This window comes from Falco peregrinus, chromosome 1 (assembly GCF_023634155.1).
Source record: "Falco peregrinus isolate bFalPer1 chromosome 1, bFalPer1.pri, whole genome shotgun sequence".
NCBI classification, from domain to species: domain Eukaryota; kingdom Metazoa; phylum Chordata; class Aves; order Falconiformes; family Falconidae; genus Falco; species Falco peregrinus.
In genome coordinates, this window is record NC_073721.1 from 52289504 (window position 1) to 52312813 (window position 23310).

Sequence of the window (23310 nt, forward strand, 5' to 3'; positions counted from 1 at the left end):
ATATAAATTAGCATAGCTTTTTCTTCAGTGTGCTGAAACAGTTTATAGGTAGTAAAATAAATGATTTGTATCTTCACAACATTAGTCAAATCTTAAAATGAATATAATATTTCTTTACGTATATTTTGACTCCATCTTCAAAATAGGGTTTGAAAAAAGCCTCAAATAGTTGTAATACCAAAGAACTTACAGACCAGGGTACCAGATAGTATCTTAAATTATCTTGTTGTTAACAATAAGATATCTCTCAGGAAATGGTCAGTTCAACCTCCTAGAAGCTACCCAAAGCAATGACCACAAGAAATAACTGATGTTACCAAGTGTCCGCTCAAAATAAGAAAGCAGATTAGACTGGCAAATAGGACTAATAATGTTGATCACTGAAGGAAACAATTTGCTGGATATATTAGCAATTTTGATGTATTGAGATCATTCATTAACTAAAATGGGTTTGTAGAAGGGACTCCAGAAGGCTAAATTACTCTGACAATTTTTAGATACAACTTGAGCTCCCTGAGCCATTTCACCAATTAAAAAAAGGTTAATAAATATTTTCTATCCCTCATATTATCATTCTTTTACATTTAGCCTTTGAACTGAAATGTGAACATGGAAGTGATATTTTTTTTGCCCCCATAAAAAAAACCTCTCAGCCTGGGAACTGATGAAAAAAGTAACAGTTGAGGTTTAGCAGCTGTAACAAGCATCCTATTTCTGTTTATTTCCCATTTAAGTCAACGTGAGGTTAGTGCCTAAATACCTCTGTGTATTTTACTCTTAATGAAATAAGTATCCCCACTTATAAGTTTAAATATTGGGTAAAACACTACTGCAGCATAGACATTTTATTCTGAAAGAAAATTTTTTTTCCAACTACTGTCCAGACTAGCTCAAAATTACCTTCCACAACCATTTCTTCCCACATGTGCCACCATTAAAATATATTAGATTCACATTTAAACTATGGATAAAGGAAAAGACAGACTAAAAATAATAATGCATGGTTTTATCCTACTTAATGTTTTCACCTCTTGTCAAAACAAATGTGCTGAAGTGCCGTCACATTCTTCAATAACTGTGTCCTGCTGTTCTATCTACAGCTGATCACAAATGATCATTTACTCTGGGACTGTATTTTAGCAACTCGAAATTAGATGGCATTATCAGTACCTATTAGAAGTCTGAATTATTTAAGATTCATTCTGACAAGCAGCATGCTAGTTTGAAAGCTTTCTGTGTGAAAAATGTCACTGACCAAATGCAGTCCTTATTTCATTAACCATTAGCAACTAGATGAGCCTTTGTTTCTTCTAGTCATGTGGACTGGGAGAATTTGCTGCTTTCCCATATACCCAAAACCTTGCACAGCCCTGTCTCCACTTAATTTTTATTTTTCATTTTAGCCCTCTGAATATGGCTGAAAGGCAGGGAGGAGGTAGAGCCCAGAGCCAAGGAGCACCTATGACCCAGCTAGCTCTTGTGGAAAAGGAGGCAGAATTCAGAGGCGGACAGCCCCCGCGTTCTCCCCAGACATGATATGCAATACCCTAACATGTCTCACCCTTTCCAGACTAAGGGGATAATGTTCATATTACAATGCACATAAAATTCATTTCCAGATTTGCATACCCACATGACAACTTCTTAATAATCAACACTTCTGTAGTCTCTGCAGAGATATGTTGACTCTCCTACAGTAACACATTATTTCTACAATTTATGAAAAAGATACGGTCCTGGTAAGGTACTTTGTAATAAAACAGCTTTGCAAAAGATAATAAAAAGTTATACTCCATCCAAAAACAATGGTTAAAGAGAGTAAAGCAGAAACAATTTTACTTAGCAGGGTGTAAAACCAAGGAGAATAAAGAAGAGCTTGAATGTTAAAAGTCTGCCACTATTACCTGTTGATACTCTGAATTACACTACATTCTCTTTCCAAACCTAAAAATGTTCTATGTATGTATGTGTTTTCTTCCATCAAGAACTAAGGTAAGTACTTGTGTGATGCAAAAAGCATTTATATTAAAAGTAGTTAGGTTTCTGTTTATTTATTCCTCTTTCTGTATTTCTGAAAAGGGTTCAGTACTGCATTCTTTATATTCCTGATTGGCTGGATAAGTACATTAGGTTCCTGGTGGTACCAGCACACACGATGAACATAACAACCATGCCAGATGAAGAGAGGCAAAAAACAGGTTCCCCAATGGACTGAGTGTCCTAACCATTATTTTAAAATATGACTCCAATTGGAAACGTTTCAATCCATAATTTAAATAGAGATCATTCTATCAGTCTACACAGTGAAATAATCCTTCAGAATTCTTTTTTGGTGCTTTGCTTCTCCTACCTCATAAAACTACACCACCAACTGAACTAAACAAGACCTCAAGGACAATGCTAGGCAGTCCGGCACACTAAGCTTTTCACCGTGCCTTACAGTCACTTGCAGCTATATATTCAGCTTATTTCCAAATCTAACTCTCCATTACAAGAGATCAGTGCCTTGTCTTTGTTGTAACTTTTGACAACTTCTTATTTATAAAAGGTATTTCAAGATATTCAATACCATACAACTTTTTACTTGTCAGGTAAAGCACAGATGTTTTTTCTGAGCTCTAGGTGGTGTTATAATACCTTCAGAAATTGTTTGGAAAAACCCCAACTATAACACAGAAGAAAAAAAAAAAAAAAAAGATATCAGTACTGACTACCCTGTACCAACCTTTGCATACATATTTTATTTTACAGACCTTTTGCTCATAGCCTTCCCTGGGTACAAGTAGCAGTCTGAATATCCCTCATATGAAAAAACAAGTGGGACACCTTTCTTCCAGCCAAGACAAACAGCATATTTTGAAAAGGTGTACACCCTTAAACTTTCTAATTTGGTAACCTAAATCCTACCTCAAAGCTTTTCTCAGAAATAAAATTTCAGAAGACAATACAGACAAACCATTCACTTCGTTGGCTCACATCAAACTTGATTATCTTCTTTTATAACAAACAGATCTGATGCCTCACTCCATAAATTTTTCTCTGAAAGTAACTATCCTGTTCAAAAGTTAACATCCCTCCAGACATTAACAATAGAAATATCAAAGACTGTTCACGTACTTCAGATTTAGACTTGATGCCTTTACAATATAAATTTTTTTTATGTATAAAACTGACTACCTCAATGTTCTTCTGTACATGAATAAGTAAAACAGCAATTAAAACTCAGTTGACAGCACACTAAAGTAACTGAATCATTACACGTCCTTTTAGAAAAAGGTCTTCACATCACAAAAGGAAAAGTTTGACAGATACCTAGCTAGTCACACTCTGATTTGTCCATGCAAGCCAGACTAATAGAAACTGAATTTAAAAGGCTAATGTTATCTTGGCTGCAAACATCACCTACCTGTGTTTGATCGTCTTCTGATTCCGAAGTCCCAGCTTGAGGTAATATCAACTGATTGGGAATATATATAGCCCTGAGTCTCACCATTGCTTCCCTGTGTTTCTGAACCACTGTCCCCATATGCTGACGAGGGATTAAACTTCTCCAGGTCGACATCGTGATCTATCAGGACCATTTCACACATCCCTGTGTCATCACTGGTCACGTGCGACTGCCGAATGTGAGCAAGTATAATTGTTGGGTTGTCCAGGAAAGCCATTCTGTCCACAAGTCCACCACTTCACTATACTATCTTCTCTCCATCTTGTTTCATGGACACATGTACCTAGAAATACAATGTACACAGCTTTTTAGGAAAAAACACACCAAAACCTTGATTCAAAAAGGTTCTTATTTTGGCTGCACAAAACTTAAATGACTCAGTTTTGAACAGTGAATTATTTTAATTCTGCTCCAGCGTACTTAAGTTACACTGCTTGCTGAGGTCAACTTAAAGAACAGTGGGTTTGGAGGACAGCTTTAAACCTGAATCCCAAGACAACAGGACACAACAGACACCCACAGACAGGTCCTGTTACTCTACAACAAGTGGTTGCTATAAGGCAAAATATTTTAAGTACTACACATAGAAGAACAGAGACAAAACATACACAAGAAACACCTGTCCATTCAAATTAATAAAGTTACAAACCCAGATATGGTTTTGTATTTCTTTTCACCCATCACCATAGTGTATTACTGTTTTTCCCCTGCCTCTACAGACCAATTTTTTGATTAGTTTATAACAGACCCTCTTCAGGTTTTGTATTTCCAGCAAAAACTTTAAATGTGAAGAGATTAGTATCTCAGGGCAGAATACCGAACATTGCTGCTGCACTGCACTTCACATAGGGCAACTGTTATAATACAGAAAAACCTCTACAATCATACACCACACGCCTGAGTTCTCGAGCACTTTAACAACAGTAATTGCCACTTACCTAAAATGTTTCATTCAGAATGCTCAAGCGGCCTTACAAAACATCGTAGAGGACAAAAAAGAAAAGACCAAACCACAAACCCCAAACCACACTCAAACTGTTACCCTATTTTAGCGTAGCTGTGGATTTATAGTTATGTTAACCTAATGGAAGTCTGGGCTTCCTTTGAAAGTGGCAACTCCATGCTCCTGCCTGGCCCTGGTCAGGTATCTGCTCCCTCCCAAAGGCTGGACTTAGCACTTGTGTAGCTGTGAGGTGAGCTGGATCAAAAAACGGACCTGCTGAATAAATTTGCAAAAAGAATTAAAATAACATGAAAAAAAAATTACTAATTTTCAGCCAATCAGTCCAACAGCAAAGAGCTGCAAGAGCACTAGTACCAACGTAGTGCAGGCAGGAATGTCAAAAGGCAGAGGGGAGCCGGGGTTCTCCCAGCAGCTGTGTCACGGCCAGCTCAAAGCGACTGCAAAACCTCAGCCAGAGGACGAGGGAGGTCGGTGGAGTTTTAAGTCTAAGCTTAGAGAGAGGTGCAAGCCTAGACATCAATTCCAGGGGTTCAAAATCCCCACTGCTTTTCTAATCGTTTGCACACCTGAGATAAAAACCCCAACATTTTAATATGAGCTATGGAACTAAATGTGCTTATTTAGTATTTTGAACATAGAAACAACAATTTTAAAAACCCCTACCATTGCTGTTTGCAAAACTTCGTCAGCAAGAAGAAAATGCCAAAGGAAAGAGAACAATTTAAATCACACAAAGCCATATTCCATGAAAAACTGGTAAAGGCAGCTGGCCTTTTCCTGGCAGATTTTAACAAAAGAAAGTGAAAGGAAGCACCAGACAGCCTCCTTCCAGGACCAGCACAAGCACATTTCATCATTTCCCCTGTATGCTTCCAAGGGGAAAGGTGTATTAACACAGAGAGCCCTTTGAAGCAGCTTCTGCATTTATGTACTTCAAAGCAAAAATAGTACTTTATTTGGACACTCATCAAATCATGACAAAAGCAAAATTCCAAAGGTGGGTTGTAAACTGCAAGCCCACCCTGCTTACCTGTCCCGACCTACCACCAAAAATCAGCATCTGCTAATTAGAACATTCAATAAATAGAGAATTACATCCTTCATAACTTTAGGCTTGGCCACAAATACTGCCTTTTCTTTCTTTCTTTCTTTTTTTTTCCTGCGATGCCATGTCTTGTCCGCTCTAAAAAAATACAGACAAAACCTGAAGTATTTTATTGAACAACAGACCCAGCAGCAAGAACAAATTCAGTAAAGGAATGGTAGAGAAATAAAACTGACATGCTGCTTGTTAATACACTACTCCTACCATACATTTTAATAAATTACGCTATCAGCTAAATAGGCTCCGTCAGTACCCCTGGAGACACTCACCCCCAACTGGATAAGGCCCTGAGCAACCCGCATGCCTGGCCCCGCTCATAGCTGGGAGGTCGGACCAGGTCTCCAGAGGTTCCTGCCAACATCAGCAACACTGTGACTCCAAGTTCTATTTTTTATTTTCTGACTATTTCCATTACAGAAAGTAGGCCTGCTCTCCCTGAAGGGTTTCTCATTGTCCTCAAAGAGAGGGGCCATAAGGCAAATATCCTACCATAAGGCAACCGTCTCCTGGCTGTAATTTACGTGTTAAAGGCCTGCAAGTCGTAGCAGCGTGACTAATATTATGCAACTTGGAGGATACAGACACAACTAAGTACAAGGTATGGGTATTTTTAAAAGTGCACTGAGAATGTTCTTTAATTATTTACACACCACTTGTTAAAAAAGGCCATGCTTACCTGCAAGCAGTAAGAACTTGTTTAAATACGCAGCCGCCTTAGGCTTCTAAAAGGTCTGCAGACTCCCAATCAAAAATTACTGCTGCCCCATCAATGTGTCATATAAATGTTGGCATGTTAATTGTGTATTTATAAGATTGTTAATGGTTAGTTAATTTACCTCCCACACTATTATTGTACTTGAAATGATTTAATGTCTGCTAAGGGAGTTAACAACATGTAACAGCAGATGCGAGAATTTTACCTTTATACTCTGCACCCCGACTTCATGCTATTAACAGTCCATGTGCTAAATTAGCCAAGCTTCTTTATAATTTTACATATGCAATTGCTTTTCTCATAAACACAAGCAGTGAAAAATTGCCAGAAATTCTATTTCAAACTCTGAAGTTTAATACAAACACATTTTTTCTTCAGAATTTTCAAAAGGACAACTTAAAACTAGTTTCTCAATAAATGTTAACTGGAAATTCTATTAACAGTTCACACCCCTAAAAAAACCCAAAAACCAACAGAAAACAAGTTCAGACTGCAAAATTCAGTTCAGATTTTTATGCCATATTTTAGCAGTTGTTATCTACACAATTCTAGCTGGTTCCTCCTTTTGATAAAGGCAAAACACAAACAGATGGCACAGACCTGGTCTGAGGAACAATGACCTCCAATGAAGTAAAAGAATTCAGAAAAGCAAAGTTCAATTTTGCAAACCTTTACACAAACACCTTGAAGCCTCCATCTCATCAGTTCCAGCAAAATTACAGGTACAAGATCAATTTCCGAATCTACTGAGATTTGCCAGCGTACCGCCTCTTCTGCATTTCTTATACCCAACCACCATTATCACATTCACGTCGTAGCTGAATTTAATGGAATTCAGGGACCTCCTGAGCATCATCAACTTCTTCAATCATAAACAAAAATTAAATGTTCTTTTAATACTTAGGCTACCTAAACATTATTCTCCTATTAAATAAAACATTTTGCAGACAGCTGTCAAGCATACTCTATGCCAACACTAAAACCGAAAAGAGCAATGTGAAACCTATGCAACCTTAACAGTATTTATGTATGACATGATATACAGGTTAGTGTTACGATGATATACTATTTATTGGCAAACATCTCCCATGATTCATCACATAGGTGGACAGAGCTGAATCAGACCATCGCTTTCTTCTTGATCTTTATTATTCATCTGTCTTACATTCTGCGTATTATCTAATCAACACCCTGGATGTGAATGCCCTCGCTCACCTTCTCCTTCGTCTCATCACTGTGTTACCGAAGTGCCCCAAATACCATGGAGGGCACAGCCCCCTATTAGTCTTGTGCAGTTAAAAATTATCCTCAAAGATGTAAATCAGCACCATCAAGAGGCTGAACAACTTGCCAGGTTTCACAGGAACTTTGTAGAATAATTAGACAGCTGGATCTCACTCTACTATTTTTATCAGAAGTATTCCTCTTCCAGTAACCCACTGCTATATTTATGGCATCTATAGACTTTCACAGCAAGTGAAGCAAGGCTGTTATGCAGATCAACCTCATTCATAATACAACATACAATAAGTAATGCAGAACGTTCTAACAAATTATTCAGCTCCCAGTAGGTGACACAAAGGTCTTGAAAAGAGGATATGCACTTATACAAGCCATACCTTAAACACACAGATGAGCACATCTGAATTTGGGGAGGCAACTTCATCATCACAACATATTAAGTCTTCTTGTGACGCTCCCACTTGCTTGATATACTGTAATTATTTAAATAAAAGATTTTCTCACTTTCCTCTTTCCCCACCAAAACCCCCACACATAATCCAAAACCCAGTTTGATTTATATTTGCATGTTATCCTACATTGTGTCAATGAGATATCAAAGCAAGCATGCGATAAGGGGAAAGGACAAACTGAACCCACACCTCTTATGATTGCCACCCTTCCGATCTGTCCTATCAACCCACCATGTATCAGCGCACACAACAGCAGATGTGGCTGGAAGCACTGTCTTGCTGCTCCAGTGCTGGACCACATTCACTTGTGCGACTGCAACCACGTCTCAACCTGTTTTTACTGCTGATTTCAGAAGAAAAATTTGACCTTGAGCATGAAAAATGCTAAATGCAGGTTACCTTACTTTTGGGAAAACACAGTTACTCTGGATTGAATTTTCTGATTTGTTTTAAATATACACAGTTGAATTTGATAAAATCCTTCCCTCCTTTCCCAGGGAAAGGTGGCTGGTCACTACACCAGACTGTGGCAGCCGAGGCCCGGCTGCATTGCACTTTCACAGCTGCCAGCAGCAGGGCAGGACCCCCAAGCCAGCCTTCCACTGCTCCCCAGCCCTCCGCTCTGCTCCCCAGTCTCACCGCGTAGGCTCCTTAAATGCTCCTGGTGGGTCGATGGACTTCACTTAGTAAAGCAAAGCTAATGACAAAAGGCATTTTTTCGAGCACCGCACCTGTCCCTGTAAGGAGTCCACAGACATCAGGTCACAACTGTAGAGCTCCATCAAACAGTCTGGCTACTGCTGGCTCATCTTCAACTTAAGGGCATTGTTCCGAAAACTGCAAGGTAATGCTGTCTTTTCATGACATGCTACAACTGGTCATAGTACAAGAAATATTTTCCTTGCAGAAAATTTTGATATCAATGCCCTTCATGCTTGAAAATATAGCACGTATAACGCACAGAAATTTGCTCATAGACCTCGAAAGCTAGAATAAATGATAAAAATTGGAGAAAGCTGCAAGCTGCTAAAAGCATTCTGCTAAAGGGAAGAGCTACAACTTTGAAATTCTACCAATTCTAATGGAATAATTTTAAGAATCGTTCAGTTCAAATGGCTAAAAGCAGCTGTAAATTCTTCACACACCTCTCAAGCCAATTCCTGCAAGGTTATTTCGCTCTCTGAATTACAAAAGTAAAAAGCAAGAAGCAGAAAAAAAAAATCTCTTCTTTCCTATTCAGCAAAGCTGTAGCTTTTTTTTCTTTTCCTTTTTTCCATTTTGTATGGTTGGTTGGTTTGGGTTTTTTGGGGTTTTTTTGTTTATTTTTGAGTAAGTATGTTTAAATTGACCATCTTCCTTAAGGAAGTAATAAACAATTGAAGCCTTATTCAATGTAATGAAAAATATTCCAAAGATGCAACTTCTGGAAGGTACCACCTAGATCTAAAACCATTACTAATAATATCAAAATACAGCAGCTGGAAGAATTATATAACATCACAGGTCATCTTATCGCTTAAAGGCTTCCATAGCCACTGGACTTAAGACACCTCTCCAACTGTAGCTCTTTAAAGTGGTCTTAAAAGCTTATGAAAAAAATGGGCAGATTAGAATAAAAAATTTATTTTCCACCACATCATATAAGCTGGAATAGGACAGTGCGAACATACTTCAAAATTTGTGATTCAGGTTATATGAAATAATTCCAGTTAACTTCTGTCTGCAATTGCAGAAGAAATGGTTCTGTGGTTATCTACATTTGCAGCAGTACAAATAATCAAAGCCCTTGAATGCCACACAGACTCCTGCGCATGCAGGATAAAGGAAAGTGAACCGCAATATATGAAAATTCAAGTTTATGTTTCAACAAAAGCTCAAGTGCATTTAAGAACGAATACTTATCTAGAGAAGCTGTCACTCATGCTTTGGGTCCTATCATTAAAGAGGAAATAATCATTTAAAGTAGCGATCTCACAAGTGAAACTGGAATTTGAAAGTTATGATGAGAAGACACTACATTGCACACAACTTCCAACAAATTATTCGTTAGTTTTCAAACCTGTAAATCAATCTGGCATTAGCGACGTGTTTCTACGTTTATGAACTGCTTGGAATTTGGCTGTATTTTTGTTGTAATACTAATCAGGATGCAAATTATACCAACTCCAATATTTTAATTATTGAGCTTTAGGGAAGGAGGGAGACAATACTGGAATATGTACAGAAACTGTATACTCTCCTCTATTAGCTTCCTGATTTTGTCAAATCTTCATTTAATTGTACACAAATTTATTCTCAGCTAATCTGAGCTATCTTGCATCGAGATTTTAAGCAAATAAATAAGTATAAAAAAATGCAGAGATTATAAATTAGGGCAGACAAATCTGTATCTAGACTCATGCCTGCAAAGAGCATTCTATCAATATAGTGAAATGCTAATCTCCTAATTAACAACCTAATTAGGTAATTATGGCTTTGCAGAGGGATGCCTAAATGAAATATGACAACATGGTCACCTCTTTATATGGCACCTGTGGGCCTTTTCAGCTGTCACTGCAAAGAGTGCAATATCAATTTGAACAGATGACAAAGTGTTGTCATTTTTCATTCTGATATTGTACTGAATGGTTTGGATAGAAGCAGTTAGAAAAGCGGCATCTTGCCTGGTTTTTGCCTAATCTAAATATGTGCAAACACTTTGCTTAATTTTTAATGTCTATGATTATGCTTATTTTTTCATACTGGCTAGCAAGCATTACCTAACACACACATTACATCTGCAATGTCGTATTGTGATGACCCACCACACTGGAATCCCTATTACCTAATTTCACAGCATGTGTCCATGAGAATTTACTATCCAGAAAAAATATGAGTATTTGAGTTCATTTTTAAGGCTTAACTGCCGATTTTAAAGCAATAAAACAAAAACAGATTATCTTTTAAATAACACATTACAATTTCCATTTTATTTTTACTCCTGATGAATCCAGAAACAGGGAACAACAGTCACTGCCTGGGAGTGGTGAAGACTACTGTACTTTTGCTTGCACAGAAAGCTGGAAAGGAATACTTTCAACAGTGGCACAGCACTTTTACATAGAACCATGGCTTTTCACTCATGTGCCTAAAATGCTTTAAAGACAATTCGCCAAGCTTTAACGTTCCGAAGATGAACAAATAAAATACCCAACTGCAAAGAGGAGGGTAAAAGCATAGGCTTGGACTGCTCAAATTTTAGACCAAAACTTCTATTTTGGCTCTTTTCATTGTGGCATTCATGAGCCTAAAAATAACCTCCGTAAATTTTACAAGAACCTATACAAACTTCAATCTTTAAGAAAACAATGAAACAGAAAGCTCCAACATTTGATCTTTTTTTGCCTGTATAATATTGACAGAGATGACCCGTTTTTTTTCCTGAGCAAGACTCACTAGCTATGTCTACATTGCAATCAGCAAGTGGCATTATTCATAAATTTCCAGTATTTCACCTATTGCAGCTGCTTCAGAAAGCCTGCTGAAGCTTTGTGCTGAAGCTAAATTTCAGTGAAAGGTGTTTCAAAGCATGTGAAGGTTCACAGCCTTGAGGAGGTTGCTCCAGGTTGACCCCAGACAAAGCCTGGGGCCTCACTGTAGCTACAGCCAGCCCATGGGATCTTCAGAACAGCCTCTGTGCAGCACTGCAGGCGTACCACAAACAGGCTTCCTGGTCCTCGACAGTGAGGTGCAGTTGAGCTCCTCCAGCATTTGTGTATTAAACTGAAGCACATACCAAACCATATAGTTTTGTATTTGTCTTTTTTTTTTTTCCTCAGTTTGTTGCCATTCCACATGAAAATATTTTTATTGCATAAAAAGGATGATCACAATGTTATTTTTTTATGTCATCACAGGGTGCAAGCTGCTTCTGACTTCACAAATGCTCACGAGGATAATACCTACCTAAAAAACTACTGGGGACTTCAAGCCCCTTTAGGACTCTACATCAAATGTAACCAGACAGATGCACACTTTTTCAACAATAGATGAATCTGTTTCCTCTGGCTGTTAATTTTTGTCTTGACAAATTTTTGGTCTGTCTCCTTTAAGAGTACACAAAACATTCAAGGAGCTTTGTTTTGTTTTCAAAATAGCTGATTTAGATACAATACTTCTTGAACAATAAGGAAACAAGGTAGGGATTGTCCTGCTGTTTTGTATAAGAAACTGAGATTACAGACAATGAATAGCTGGTTATCACAGTTCAATAAAGCTGCTCAGCAGACATGCGCGCTCACACACAAAATTAATATTGATATGCATCCTGGAGTCTTTGTTACAGGTACTGCCTAACAGAAAAGCCCTCACTTGGTCACTTCTGACAAACGGAGAACTGCTGCCTGAAAAACCTAAGACAGCAAACTCATCGCATTGCACATCTCAAATGTAAGGCAGCATCACACCCACGAACAACCACAATTGCCAATGACACAACTAGTATGTGGTACCCCTGCCCCTGCAATAGCATTTTGTGTGCGGCTAGGGCCAGCAGTGCCACATTTCTGCTTCTGCACCGCATAGCTCCCAGCCCATCCCTTCCAGTAGCTAAAAGGGAAGAACTGAAGAAAGCCTGAGCTCTACCTCCCCCTTCCTCAGCAAGTGCCACTCATCCATCTCCAAAGCAAAGCGTCAAACCAAGTTGCCACTCGGGAGACCTGCTGCTCCAACACGGGGCTGCGCTGCTGTCAGGGGCATGTGACTCACATCCTGTTTATTTGCTGTCCCGTTTGTTAATATAACTGACCTTTAAAGATGGGGTCTGTTTCTCATGCTCAAAACTTGGGAAGGTCAGGAAAATTTGTGCTACAGAATGTGCAACTCACAGATCATTCTGGTGACCACTTCACCTGCTGAGGCCTTTGCCAATTCAAATGGAAATCTAGGTAAGAACTCTGCTGTTAGACACATTTGTTATTTGTTGCAACAGGGTGAAACAGTCAAACCAATAAGCAGATGATGAAAGGGTGTGGTAAGACCGACCTGAAACATGACTGAGGAAGAAATGTACTAAATTGATTCTAATTCACTGCTTCAGTTATTTCTGTACAAGTCTATGTAGAAATGATCTCATTTTTTTAAACTAATCCAAAAAAGTGTCCGTGAACAGATTTGCTCTGAATTTGAAAAAATAACAGAGTTTAATTCCCAACCTTGCATCTACCCAATAAACCTCTGAAACCTAAAATCACGTAGAACATACTCAGAAAATCCAAGCTTAGATCTAAGCAGTTCACATGTAAATAGTCACTAAACTTCCACTAAAACTGAAATCAACTCGTTGCTGTATCTCCTAGAAATCACTTTCACTCCCTCACCCGTATCCCTGCAGTGAGAACACCAGTTCTGATCGCAGCTCGCCATGCACATGAAAAAACAAGGACACAACCCAGCAACATGCTGAACACGCTCATCTTGCAAGCACCCAAGCAGCCAGAGGAATAACCTGGAGGCTGCAGGAGCACCCAAGACGAAGCTAAGAAGCGTGGAATCAGTAATTCAGATGAAGTGACAGCATTAGGCCAGTAAAGACCCCAAGGCACGCTGTGGGCTGCCAGGCTGTGACCAAGCATGAAGCATTTCCAGTGCAGCCCTGGAATTCTCTTACCCGTCTGCCCCCTTCATCACGCGCCCAAATCGAACATTCCAGCCGACGCTCCATCCCCTTCATCCTTCCCCTCAGACGTTACTGTGGGATGCTCACCTCCCCTGCCCTGGTCGCCCCGACGGCAGCCGGCCGGGCCAACGCGTCAGACCGCCTGGCTGCGCAGCGGGCCGTCCCTCCCGCCGGCTCCTCCGCAGGGGCAGCCCCGCGCGGTGCCGGCCGCCCGTGGGGGCCCGGGGAAGCCGCCGGTCTCTTGATTCTCAGAAACACCTCTGCTGCCAAGGCTCACGCCTCCCTGTGACACGCCATTTCAGGCCGCGGGTTTACCACGCTTCTATTTGCAGAAATGAAGGAGGAGTTCCAGTGCACAGCGTCGCTGCCCCGGGAGAGCCGCTGGACCCGCTGCCGGCCGGTCCCGGGCAGGCACCCCGCCGCCGGGCTCCCGCCCGCCCCCCTGAGACACCCCCGCGGCGCTGGGCCGAGGACCCCGCACGCCTCCGCACTTACAGGCCTCGCCGCCGCGCCGCTCCGTGGGGCCGGGCCGGACCGGACCGGGCCGGGCGCCGCCTCCTCCCCCGCCGGCGGGCCAGGGCTGCCGCTTCCGGGTCCGGAAGACGCCGCGGAGCGAGGAGAGCTGGGCCGTGCCGCGACCCGGAAGCACCGCCTTCGGAAGTGACGCGACCGACGGCGCACATGCGCGGGGTGTGTGCACCGCGGCGGCGGCACCGGCGGCTGGGGGGCGGGGCCTGTTGGTCCCCCGGTCCCGCTTGTGGCAGGGTTTCGCGTCGCGCTGCGTCCGGCGGCGGCACGGAGGGGCCTGGCGCTGGCGGCCGAGCCGCCGTTCCTTCCCGCGGGGAGCGCGGCTGGCCCTGCCAGCGGGGACTCACCGGGCACCGCGTGTCTGCGGTCACGTTAGTGACACGCCTGAATAGAAACGTTGGTAAAACCTCCCGAAAGATCCGAGTTTTTAATGAGGAAAACGGTGTAGTTAGTAGTTTGAGCTGTGCCTCTCATTGCAAATAGAGAAACTGGATGCTTTTCTAGTGGGGATATACCACTCTTATTTCCACATTTGCCCGCTTTTTCTTTGGAACAGTATGGGATTCATATTTATTTTGTGGTTTTAAACCAAACCTTACACATAGCGCTTGGTACACAAGCACAAACAGGGTGAATTTACAGAAAGGTAACTTCAAGAAAGTAATTAACGATACTGGCCGTCCTTACAAGCATGAGAAAAGTCCGAGCGGGTGAGACACTGCTGCCTCCGGCCCAGAGGACGGCGGGTACTGCTCGGAGCGAGCAGGTGGGACCAGCTGCTCTCCACTGTCCATTCACCTCAGACCTTAGCACCATCCAGAACTGGAGATGTTACTGGCTACTTCCAAGGGCTCATTTTCCTTTCAGTGGCTGTTTGTGGCCTATTGGCCATGTACATCAGCCCTTTTCAGACCCACTGATGCTGTCTGCCTCTGCAATCTCCTGTGGACGTAATAAGGCAGTATCTGTTAATTCCTCAGCAATCCGTGACCTCGCAGTCTCTAAACAGCGGTGCACATCAACATAAAGCAACCTTAAAAAAGGACAGCACTGGAGGACAGTGGAAAGCATTATACCGAGTGCCACCAAGGGCACCTGAGGGGAGGTAACGTGTTTGATACTTCCAGGAGCAGATAACAGCGGCCAGCATCAGTGGCTGAGCAAAGGCAAGGAGCCGAAACTGCCCTAGGAAACAGCAGATCATGGGCAGTGCAAGGCCACAACCGGGAGGCACAGCAGAGTACAGAGAGCCATTCTCCATCAGTCGTCTCATGCTGGAATTAAACTTGACTCAGCCTGATAAAACAGTGGAAAACCCAGCAGAGCAGCTGTCTGCTGATTTGGTTAGGCGAAGGGGATCACCATGGGGCGAGATGAGCACCACAGCTGGCACGGGAGCAGCATCCCATTTGTTTCAGTGCCAGGTAGCCATTGGAACTGCTCACCTCTTCTGTGAAATTTTGCCCTCAGCGGACAAATGCAAACTGATCTGTGAAATATTCAAAATAACAGTAATAAAAAAGATCTTTGGAGTAGCATTCTTAATAAAGCCGGGTGACACTAGGAACACATTTGCTCAAACCAGAAAATGGTACGTGGTCAAGATAGAAGATAATTAGAATTTGAATGAACATGCTAATTGCTTGGAGGGACAGTAAAAGCATAGTTATGTTAACCAGAAGTAATCTGCAACAGTTAAACATAACCACTGTGAGATATGGTTAAGGGTTCCAAATCAAACAGATGACATCCAAGTTACGGTCCTGAGTGAAGGTATGATGATGGTGATGTCAACCGTGATTGAGAGAAGAGGCAGGCAGAAGCCAAGGAGAAAGATTAAGAGCTCTGTTTTAGCCACACTGCGTCAGAGTTGTCAGCCATACATCCACAAAATGTCAGAGATGAGGATGAGATTTTAGTTTGGACATGACTTCTTTCAACTGAAACTGTCCATCACAGATACAGTACATACAATGAATTAAATATCATTTTAATTGCTACAGTGGCTCCTGATCATTGTGCCACAAGTGGTCTGCCCCTTCCCTGAGAGGTCTCTGTAGCAAGTTTTGTTATAAAAACGTGCTCAAAACGTGAAGAAAATGGATCAGGATTAAAGCGGCTTCCTCCATGCGTTTGCGTGCGGCAGGTGTGCACAGGCGGGGCTTCGGAGGGCCGGCAGTGCCCCGAAGCGAACCCAGGTGAGTCCACACACACAGCGGCCTCCTCCCTCGCGGCTCGGGCCGCCTGTCTCACATGCGAAAGGGCTCCAAAACCGATCTGCCGCCGAGGCGGCACCCGCTGAGGCGCAGCCGGCCGAGCCCGGGCAGCCCCTCCGTCGGCTCCGGCCTGGCGACAGGGCGCGACGGGCTCCGCCGCCCGTGCTCGCAGGCGCGTCCAGGCCCGCCGGCCGCCGGGCTCGCAGGCGCAGGCCGGAGCCCCCGAGGGGGAGGCCGGGGCCCGGCAGCGCGGCGGCGCCGAGGGTAACGGGGCGGCCTCGGCCCGGGGGTCGCCATAGCAACGGGAGGGGCGGGGCCGGAGCGCCGGTCGCCCCGGCCACGTGACTGTTTGAACGGCCCAATCAGAAGTTTCTCAGCCGGGGGGGCGGGGCCTCCGCGGGGGCAGGCGGGCGCGGCACCTCCCCGCGCGGACCGAGTGGCCGGCCCCACCGCCGGCGCCCGCCCCCACGCGTTGCGATTGGCCGCCGCTCCCGCCGCTCCCGGCCCGGGGCCGCCCCCGTGTCCCCCCCCCTCCCGGGGGGCGCCACCGCCGCTCGGCCCGGCGGGAGGGCGGCCCCGCGGAGCCCCGGCCCCGTGAGACGGGCGGGCGGCCCCGGGCGGGGCGGTGGCGGCGGCGGCCCCGCCCGGCGGGGCGGGGCGGGGCGCGCGGCGTCCCGCGGGAGGGGCGGGGCGGGGCGCGGGGCGGGGCACGGCGGGCTCCGCGTCCCTCTCGCGCGCGGCCGCTCTCCTCCTTCACAGGGTGACACGTCTGCGGTGAGTGAGTGGCGTTGGCAGGCTGTCAATCCCTCACCGGAGCGGCCATCAAACAACATAAAACACACACAGGCACCGGGCGGCGGGGCTCATAAATTCCAGCGGGCTGATATTTTTGCACATTGCTTTGCAGAGAGTGTGTAATTAATTTTTTTACAGTTCTTTCCCCGTTATTTCCGCTCTTTTCTTTGCACAAGTTCAAACTTTTGATTGCTGCTGTTTTACCCCCGTTGCACAGACTTGGGATCATTTGTTATTTTTGGGGGGGAGGGCGATTAATTTTTTTTTTTTCCTCTGTGATTGTGTTTTCTTGGCTTTTTTATGTTGCAATTTGGGGGTGGGGGTGTTCGCCTGGTTTGTTGTGGTTTTTGCTGCTTGCCACCCTCCTAACTTCTTAAGGATTTGAAAGCGAGTTTTTTGATTTTCTAATTTTTTTTTTATTTTTTTTTTAATTTTGCCTTTTTACAAAGAAGATTTTTGGTGGACAAGTGGGGAAAGACATAAAAAGCAACAATAAAAATAAAAAAGGAAAAAAAAAAAAGCTTTGGAGGAAGATTGTACCAGGAAAAGAAAACTGCAAAGAAACCTTATCAACTCATTTATCCAAGCCACAAATATGATGATGATGAAAGAAGATTGTAACTAAAGAAGAGTGATTTACTGCACTGGGAAGGAGAAGAGAGTGGAATAAACAGCTGAGATCCGGTCAAAACACAAATACTAATTTTTTTTGTTGTTGTTGTTGTTTTGTTTGGCTTTTTTTTTTCTCTCTCTTTCTTTTTTTTTTTTTTTTTTTTTTTTTTTTTTTTTTTTTTTGGTGTGTGTGTGCAAGAGCGAAATAAGGAGTCAGGAACTGGGACTGACTCTGGGAGCCGGGGGCTGGTCGGCGCTTTCCCTCGCCCCGAAGCCCGGCGCTCTCCCGCCCCGGCAGCGCGGCCCGGGCCGCGGCAGGAGGGATGGACGATCAGTCCAGGATGCTGCAGACTCTGGCCGGCGTGAACCTGGCCGGGCACTCGGTGCAGGGGGGCATGGCCCTGCCTCCTCCCCACGGACACGAAGGGGCAGACGGCGACGGCAGGAAGCAGGACATCGGCGACATCCTCCATCAGATCATGACCATCACTGACCAAAGCCTGGATGAGGCACAAGCAAAGTTGGTTTCGTCTAATTAAACCTTGTCTTTTTTTTCTTTTTTTCTTTTTTTTTTCTTTTTCTTTTTTTTTTGTGTGTGTGTGGTTTTTGTTTCTCTCCTTCCTGCTCCTCTGCAGAGACCCGGAGTCTCACAATTAGAGCAACTTCTTGGTGCCGTAGGAGAAATTGCAAGCAGCCAAGGCAGAGCCAAAGTTGCTATTTAATGATTTTTTTTTATATATATATATATAAAAAATAAATATCTAAGTATGCGATGCTTATGCCGTCGCTGCGGTGCGCGGGAGGCTGGGGCCGGTCCCTGCCCGTCCCCGTTGGACCCTGTCCGGCGGCCACCGGCCTCGGGGCCGCGGCTGCTCCGCCGGTCGGTCGGTCGGTCGGTCCGTCCGACGGCCCCGCGCCCCCTCGCAGCGCAACTTTCCCGTCCCTCGCCCCCTGCCCCCTGCCCCCGCCGGGGCGCGATGAATTACAGACCTGACAAGATAGCGCTTCGGGGGGTGGTGGTGGTGGTGTTAAAAAAAAACAACCAACAACCCAACCAAAAAAAAAACCCCTTCAATCCCCCAACCAACCAAACCCTGGCTGTTTTAAATCACAGTAAATACAAAAACAAAGAATGTTAACAAGTCGGCCCCCCCCGCCCCTCCCGCCACCTCCCTAATAAATCAGTTATAATATCGCAGGACGGATCGTACCGGGGACGAGGGGGGTTTGATTTATACCCCTCGACCGGGCAGCATTTGCACGAAGATAATTCGGTATAAAAGTGAGAGGGACGAGGGAGCAGAGACCCGCCAGCCGCGGCGGGGCGAGGGACCCCCGGCCCCGCCGCCCCCCGCCAGCCCCGCGGCCCAGTGCCGGGAGAGCCCGGCCGGTGGCTGCGGGCGCCGGGCCGCGGGGCCGGCGGGCAGGGAAGGCGGGGGGGGGGGGGGCCGGCGACACGGGGATCCTTCTCGGGGAAGGCGCCATGTTGCTGAAACGCGGCGTTAACCGCTTGTACTCTGCTCTCTTTCAGGAAACACGCACTGAACTGCCACAGGATGAAACCCGCCTTGTTCAGTGTCCTCTGCGAGATCAAGGAGAAAACAGGTAAGGGCCGCCCGCGCCGCCGCCGCAGCCATCTTGATCCCTCCTTCCTTCCACCCGCCGCTCCGCCGGCGGGGACGGCGCCGGCCCCTCCGCCGCCCCTCAGCCGCCGGAGCGGGCTGGCGGGAGCCGCCGGCCGCGCCGCCCGGCCCGGGCCCGGCCCGCCTCGCCTCGAGTCCTGCCGGCCTGTCCCGGCGGCGGACCGCAGGGGCCGGCTCGCTGTGAAATGGCGCGGGGGAGAGACCCCGCCGCTCCCCTCACAGCCCCGGCGGGGCCCGGCCGCCCCTCAGGACACTTCGCAAAATACTTGTTCGAGCTGTGTTACCTCGCTGCCCCCCTCCCCGGGACGCGCGGCGGGGCCGGGAAAGTTCTGCGGGTGCCCGGGGCTGGGGAGGGCAAAGCTGCGCCCCTGTCGGCGCAGGGCCGGGGCTCCGCGGAGACCCTGCGGGGTGCCCGGCCATGGATGCTTTGACCCGGGTCTGCGCCGAGTGCAGCGAAGCTTGAGTTGCTCTTGGTCGTTGATGTTTTAAATGCCAAAAATTTTCATCTCAAAAGTACCGAAAATTTATTTTTTTCTACATTAATGCGAGACTCTGGGTTTTGCTTAGAGGCATTTTAGGGGATTTTTTGCAATTTTTTCACATCACTGAATTTACTGAGCTTTTTTTTTTTTCCTCCCTGAAGAAGAAAATTTGCAAAGTACTCAGATTTGTACTATGGGAATGAGAACATTTATTATGATCCGGATTTTAAAATAAATGCATACATTGGCTGGCTTTTTAGCTATATTTGATACGCAGTCATGTCCCCCTTAATTCCACACCAAAAAAATAGAAGACTAGACGAAAGCAACAAACGTGAAATCATTGCAAATCTCAGCTGAGTAGCCTAAAGTGCACAGTTCTCAGTAAATTATGGTGCTTTATGTCCGAGGGTTTCTTTGCTACCGGGGATCCACTTCAGTTTCTGCTGACAGCTAAGCACTAGGGTATTGACTGTGTTGTGAATATTAAGATTGATTCTGCTTTATATTGCATTATTTTACCCAGGATAAGGGGAATGATCCCCTTTCTGCCCTCCCTCCCCGCCTACCTGCGTTTTGCCTCGATCAGCTCGTAACCCCGTTCCGTCCTTCTTTGGCTTGTGTTTGTTTTCTGCCTTTCCCTAAACTTTTTTGCCTGTCCTGCTCCGGAGCCAGCCAAGCAGCCTGCCCTCGATGTTCAGACATTTTGCAGCAGGGATTTCAATTAAGGAGGCAGGCGTAGGTCCTGCGATCGCTTTATTTGCAGAGGGCTTAGCCTGACTGTTTTGAAAGGAAAGTATAGTCAGCCACATGTCAGAGGTGAGCTGCGAAGAAAAACCCGCGTCCTTTCAGCAGTGGGGATTACTGGCAGAGGGTGTTTGGTGAGGCCACCGCCGTCTCGAGGCGAGAGGGAACCTGACAAGAGACTTTGTGGTCTGAAATGTTTCGGGGTGTTTCAGTGATAACTTGTCAGTTGGGATCCTGCCTTTGTGCTGCAAGTAGTGAGGCCAAGTTTGCAAGTTATCTCTTTTGTGAAATCGCTGAGAACCAACAAAGAGTGAAGGCGTCCGGCTGCCCAAAGGCGAGATCCTGCCAGCCCCGGCAGGGCAGCGCAGGGGGACAGGATTAATGCACCGGGTGATTGATGGAGATGAATCCACACCCCCACCAAAAACTGTTCCCGGAGGGGGACCTTCACTCAGGGTCTCCCAGTTGAGACGAATGTAGGCTTTAGTTAGCATGCTGAAGCAAAGGAAACGTGAAAGTAAATTCTAGCCTACTTGCTGTAAGCTGTTTTTGAGGGAAACGGCTCAAACAATTCTGAACTGGAAGGGTGAACGGTCTGAGATGCAGTTAAAGCAGAGGTGTGCCCCCCCTCCCCCTGTTACTCTGCATTGTCCTGTGGTCCGAGTATTTAAATCTTCCTGCTGCTGGGTCATGCGCTGGTATTTAGTTCTTTTTAATCGGAACCAAAGTTTTCCTTGGTGTTTGCAGTGGGAATTGCCGTGATGGCTTTATCGCTACCTTCTTCTGTGAGAAGGATGAGAGGTGAGGAGGGAGGCTCCAGCCTGTATGTACAGTGTAATTGCAGTCATGTCTGTTCTGAAATAAGTAATGCAATATTTAAGTCATTTTTATATTGAATTATAGGGGTATTTCATACATTTTAGTAGTTTTCAGTATAGTCAGCAAGGACTTTGTGAGTCTGGTCGTGAGAGAACACGTAGAGGAACCCTCAGTTTAGGTGGAACAACTCTATCATTTTCCCGCAGGGGTTAATGAATGCATCACATTTTTAAAAGCCCCTCTCTTATTCTCACTTAGGGTTAGGAGCTGAAGGTTTTGGTTTGTTTGGTTTGGGGTTTTTTGGTTTGGTTGTTGTTTTTTTTTACCTGTGAGGTATTTACCATGTACAAAGAATATCACTGAGCTTACTGAATTTAGCCTGACATTTCTTTTTCACGTTTTAACATTTTAAGAAGTGCTGCATAATACATGTAAGAGCTTTACAGATATTAATAGATAGGTGCATTCTTAGAGGCAACCACAAGGTAGCATGGTTTTCATAAAGAAACTGCCACTTATTTCTTTAATTAGTTCAGAGAAAAATGATACCCAAAGTTCTGCTGAAGCCCCTCCGGTAAAATACGAAGATAAGCAAGTGAGAGCCTATGGACTCTGATTTGTTGTATTTTACCCGTTCTCTGAGGTGTTGCTTGGAAGTGTTAAAGTTGCATTCTTCATGCGTGCTCACATCTGTTGCATACCTGTGTAACAGTCTTGTCTCCTTAGGCGCCTACCAGTAGGAATCAAAACCTGATTTGCGTCTTTGGTTTTTTTTTTAATAGCTCTTTTTTACTGACTAAAGATCCTTCAGATTTGTAATTTGATTAAGCCACCATTAGGACGTTGCTATACCTGAGGTACTGTTTATTCTCATGGAGATAGAAATGAAAATATATTAATTCTTACAGTCTTAAAATGGTTAGGGAATTGCAATTATTTCCCAATGGAATGATGTATTATTAGGTCCTGGACTGTGTTGATAGATGATTTGGTTTTTTTTGTCTTTAGAAATGATTTGTATAGGTAGGAGCACAGGTTTAAAAATGCCTTGAATGCATGTGTGTATGTGTATACATTTATTTATTTATTTCTGTAAGTCCAACAAGAAACAATGATAGCTGCCAACCAAAGCCTAATTTACTGTCACCACAAACCCTAAATAGCATTCATTTACTAGTAAAGCCTAATGGCATACATGATGGTTTGCCAGATTTGTGGCCTTTGTGAGGCTTATAAGCAGGACTGACTTGGGAAGATCATAAAACTTAATGAACTTCTCGACTGCAGGAGGTGTCCGCAGGGGAAGAGAAAGGCCTGCTTGGCTGGTTGGGCTGGTTGAACTATTTTTTATGTCTAAAGAGAGAGGAGGAAAATGTTCGTTAAAAACGTTCTCCCCTTGTGCAGAATTTTGTTTTAAAGAATGAAGAAAAAAGAAAAAAAAAAGAAAAAAAAAAAAGATGTGAAAACCAGACAAATAGTGGTGTTAACCACGGGGCTAATTTCTTGCTGTTCCCCATGTAAGGTAAAACCTTTATTTTTATTGCTACAACTGTAAATAGCCATGCGGTGCCATTCCAATGATTAAAGGGCTGTATTGTGTCCTTACTTGCTGCAAAGCTCCTTATTGATGAAAATGGCCCAACTCTTTTAGGAACGCCCCTTGTCAATATGCTGCAAAATCTGTAAACCCACTGTTAGGTAACTCCTGTGAGAAGGACTTGCTTTTTGCCTTGTCTGCTAGCAGTATTTGAAAATGTTAACCCCTTTCTTCTCTGTGGTTATTTAAATATCAAATCATAGGACTCTTCCCTGGCATTACACAAATTTCAACTTTTCTGTGTTTGTAAACTACCATTTGGTGTCAACAACTTGGCAGTAATCTATAA

At 44.5% G+C, this 23310-nt stretch overlaps 2 protein-coding genes across 8 annotated transcripts in view; one reads left to right on the forward strand and one right to left on the reverse strand.

Moving 5' to 3' along the window:
• MAPKAP1 (MAPK associated protein 1) overlaps positions 1-14228 on the reverse strand; it is a 107307-nt gene extending 93079 nt beyond the window's left edge. For all 3 annotated transcript variants that reach the window (XM_055794652.1, XM_055794646.1, XM_055794640.1), the window contains exons 1-2: positions 14078-14228; positions 3407-3731 (exon numbers count right to left, since the gene is read on the reverse strand). In XM_055794652.1, the coding sequence (XP_055650627.1) occupies positions 3407-3665 (259 nt within the window). In that variant the 5' untranslated portion in view covers positions 3666-3731; positions 14078-14228. The remainder of the gene's footprint in view (positions 1-3406; positions 3732-14077) is intronic.
• A 2842-nt stretch (positions 14229-17070) lies between these two features.
• PBX3 (PBX homeobox 3) overlaps positions 17071-23310 on the forward strand; it is a 115651-nt gene continuing 109411 nt past the window's right edge. Inside the window, exons 1-3 of one of the 5 annotated variants that reach the window (XM_055803091.1) lie at positions 17101-17236; positions 17574-18253; positions 19265-19338. In XM_055803091.1, the coding sequence (XP_055659066.1) occupies positions 18057-18253; positions 19265-19338 (271 nt within the window). In that variant the 5' untranslated portion in view covers positions 17101-17236; positions 17574-18056. Of the gene's footprint in view, positions 18254-18930; positions 19008-19264; positions 19339-23310 lie in introns of those variants that run through there. The other 4 variants (XM_055803109.1, XM_055803114.1, XM_055803105.1 and 1 more) reach the window with 4 other exon arrangements.